Source organism: Argentina anserina, chromosome 3 (genome assembly GCF_933775445.1).
Source record: "Argentina anserina chromosome 3, drPotAnse1.1, whole genome shotgun sequence".
Lineage (NCBI taxonomy): Eukaryota > Viridiplantae > Streptophyta > Magnoliopsida > Rosales > Rosaceae > Argentina > Argentina anserina.
This window is the reverse complement of record NC_065874.1, coordinates 25,076,970-25,080,775: the sequence shown is the minus strand read 5'-3', so window position 1 is coordinate 25,080,775 and position 3,806 is coordinate 25,076,970. Positions and strand designations below refer to the sequence as shown.

The window sequence follows — 3,806 nt, the reverse complement described above, 5'->3', positions numbered from 1 at the left end:
GAGGAGACGTTGCTTCTCTTATTAGGCAACTGCAGCGTAAGCTTGGCGGACTGTAGGCAAATGATTTAGTAATAGAATCTGACTGCGAATCGCACTGTAAGTATCATTCAAACTCATTAGAAACTGCATGAGCTTTTGTTGTTCTCCTTGTGAGCCAAGAGGAGTCTCTGAATAATAAGCTAGTTCATCCCAAAATCCCTTTAATTTCGTGTAGTATGTTGGAACTGATTGTTGATCTTGCTTGTGACAAGCAATATCTCGCTGAATCTCGAAAATCCGAGAAGCATTACACTGAGAAAAACGTTCAGATAAATCTTCCCATACCTCTTGAGCTAAGGGGTAGTAGGTGAGGCTATCAGCAATTTCTGTGTCGACAGTGTTGCTGATCCACTGTTGCACCATGTCATTCACCTATGACCAAGTATCATAGCCATTAGAATCAGTTTCCTTTGAAGGAGGTTTGATTGTGCCATTGATGAATCCTAGTTTGTTCTTCGAATTCAAGGCCCGAAGCATGGCTCTTTTCCAATTGTTTTAGTTGTTTCCATCCAGGAATTTAGAGATTAAGACTAGCCCTGTATGATCAGAGGGATGAAGATAATAGGGATCTCTGGGTTTGGGTGTTTCTGACGAACTGTGTTTGGAGACCTCATTATCACCAGCCATGACAAATAGGAAGAATGAGAGATGCTACACGAGAAATCAAGATGTAGCAGAAAAGAGATGACCAGCTATGATGAATAAGAAGAAGATGCTACACAAGAAATCAAGGTGTAGCAGAAAAGAGATGAGAGGGATCTGACCCGCTCTTGATACCATGTAGAAAAGAAGAAGAGAATTGATTAAAAGTGATATGGATTGATACTGCTCAATGAGAGCTTTATACATGAGAAAGAATCTGTTTTACAGCTATAAATCATATAATATACATAAAGAAACTTTACAACTTATACACAGCATATTGTCATCATCAATGACATATGTTTCTCAACAAAATAGATGCAGTCCACTTCAAACGCCTTGTCATTGGGACCATTAAAGTCCAACATACCCTACTCACAAATAATATCTGACCACCAAGGCTGAAAACTTCTACCCACCGAGGACCCTCAAGTTTCCTTTCCAACTTGAACGCTCAGAACACTTGAACATGAGGTGGTATGATGCCAAGTAAATATTCTAATATCATGAATAATAAACATGGAGACATTCCTGAATGAAAAACCAGTTATGAAAGCCCTAGGAGTCGAGGACAAGAAACCAGATGGATTTTGAAAAACAAGTACAACCCTCCTAAATAGATACACATCATGCAATCATAATATTGTAACAGATATGTGAGCAGTGCAATTCTTATTATGTGAAACTAGTTTTACGATAACAAAAGAAAATAGCATTCCCGTAGCATGCTCTATATGAGCAACTTCAGTCAAGAGCTTCTTACTGTATACGATTCCCTTAAGGTCACAATTGCCGGCTGAAAACCAGTCCTCAATGGTGCAACGTGATTTGCCCGAAGATTTTGTGCAATACCGTTCTTTGGTTTGCATATTGTCATCTTAAACATCTCCCCCTCCAGAATTCTACTAGCATTGGCAGCTCCATCAAACATCCCATGGCCAAAATTGAAGCATAACCAATACAACAACCCAAAAACACCAGTATGTAATAGCAGTCAAAGTTTAAGCAGGTTTCACATGAGAACCAATTCTGATTCAAAACTGTTTTTGCACAAATTATCGACACGTCAAATGACAAGCTTGGATTCAGTTTCTAAACCATCTAAAGACAATAGCACACTGCATTGGGATCAGAAAAGCATAAGTATTCAAGTATAATGCTAGTTATACATTCACAATAATCAAATGATGATTTATTGATGAGTAGAAAACTTGAGGTTATACCAGCGAAGGATGAAATTTGGCGAAGTCGAAAATCTCATCAGCAGAGCAACCAAAGAGGACCTTGGCCACCTTATCAAACCATATGACAGTGAACACCTTGGAATCCGAAGCAACAGACATCTGCCCAAAAACAAAAACACTATCACAAATCTAGGATTAAACCCAAACTTAAAACAATGCGAATTGTAAGGAAAACTTACAAGAATGCGGAAGAGGCGGTTGGTGCGAGGGAAGCGGGGGTTGAAGGAAGAGGGGCTTGCAGTATCTGCAAAGGGAACAAGGATTGTCAGGGAGGGAGAGCCCTCCCGCAGAGTGAGCATGCTCTGTAAGAGACGTCAGTGTGGTCTATTGCTAGCAGTGTGGTCATCATCGTTGTTGGCTCTTTGGCTTCCATCACTCGCCCAGTTGGAGACTCGAGTTACGTATTTATATATATAGTGGGGAAATTTATAAACAAAAATCGAAAATTTTGGGCTTTATGAAATTTTTCGTTGTGACACATTATTTCGAAGTTGTTATACTTTGGTCCCTTTGGCCCTATAATGATCAACTTACGACTTACCTAGTTCGAACTAATATAAGTATTGAAATAAAAAGTGAGTTTATTTTGAGTTTGTGAGATGGTTATTATTTCTATAATCGACAAAAATGTCAACCTGCACTCTAAATTTAGTCATAATTGTCAATTTACACCCCGAATTTACATTTGAGTCAATTTACCTCTTAAACTTGGTAAAAATTGCTGATTTGCACCTTATCAGTTAAATTTAATGTTTTTCATCCAGTTTTAAGTCACATGTCATGCATTTGAGAGGCAATATTGTCATTATATATTTATTCATATTTAATAATGAAATAAATTAAAAAAATTACTTAAGTGGAACACTTCCTACAATGTTTTTTTTTCTCGAAACATGTTATTGATTTATATATTTATTATTTTACGTGATATGGTATGTTAAAATATATTAGAAAAATATAAATAAATACATTGAAAATAAAAAATAAATGTTTGTTCCGGGATAATTACTATTTTACCATTATGTGTGTCTTAGCCTTATTAAGTTTCCTGTTAGAGTTAGATTCGCATCTCTGTAATAGTAATTCTCCCGGAACAGTAAATAACTAATTTGATTAAAAAAATAATTCTCATTTTAAAGAATATTTTTATTTGTTTTTAAGAAAAATATAAATAGAAAATGACAACATTACCCCTCATGTGCATGACATTATTGACATGTGACACAAAATTGGAAAGAAACAATTAAATTTAACGGATGAGGTGCAAATCGGCAATTGTTACCATGTTTATGAGGTAAATTGGCTCAAATACAAATTCGGGGTGTAAATTGATAATTTAAGCCAAATTTAGGGTGTATTTTAGTAATTTTACCTTATATAATCACGACATAATGAAGATACATATATTTACGTTGTGATTTATAGAGAATGAGATGTTTTGGTCTTGCATGTTCCAATCAACCAGCAAAATTGTTCACATAAGGATGGTATCTAGGGTGAGTGAGATGTGGCAGATTATTATATACATTTGTAAAGACTGTATTTTTTTGGGTTTAGGTCAAATAAGCTCTTGGATTTTAGGTCCCGGTCTTGTTGTTATGCAATTTTCTTCTCATCACCAGAATGTTTGTGATAAGAACATGGTGTTAAAATCGTAGTTCAGGTTTTAGTTTTCAGAGAACTAGTGTTTTTAAAATGATATTGTTGTACATATTGTTCAAAATGTCTTTTCAATTTCAGATCTTTTATGGGGGCATTATGAAGCTTTGTCACAGACATATACCAATTATATTTCTCTCACAAATTAAACTTCAAGACCAGAAATATGGAAAAGCCTTTCAGCATATAAAAAAGGGGAGCACATCACATGTAATGTTCTAA

The 3,806-nt window shown here is 35.6% G+C and overlaps 1 protein-coding gene across 1 annotated transcript; it reads right to left on the bottom strand.

Annotated features, from left to right (window-relative positions):
* Positions 1–1,429: 1,429 nt before the first annotated feature.
* LOC126787312 (uncharacterized) lies at positions 1,430–2,301 on the bottom strand. The gene is given in 5 exon segments (XM_050513218.1): positions 1,430–1,599; positions 1,698–1,773; positions 1,905–2,024; positions 2,105–2,182; positions 2,185–2,301. Coding segments are annotated over 5 exon segments (558 nt in total). The 5' UTR covers positions 2,299–2,301.
* Positions 2,302–3,806: the final 1,505 nt, after the last annotated feature.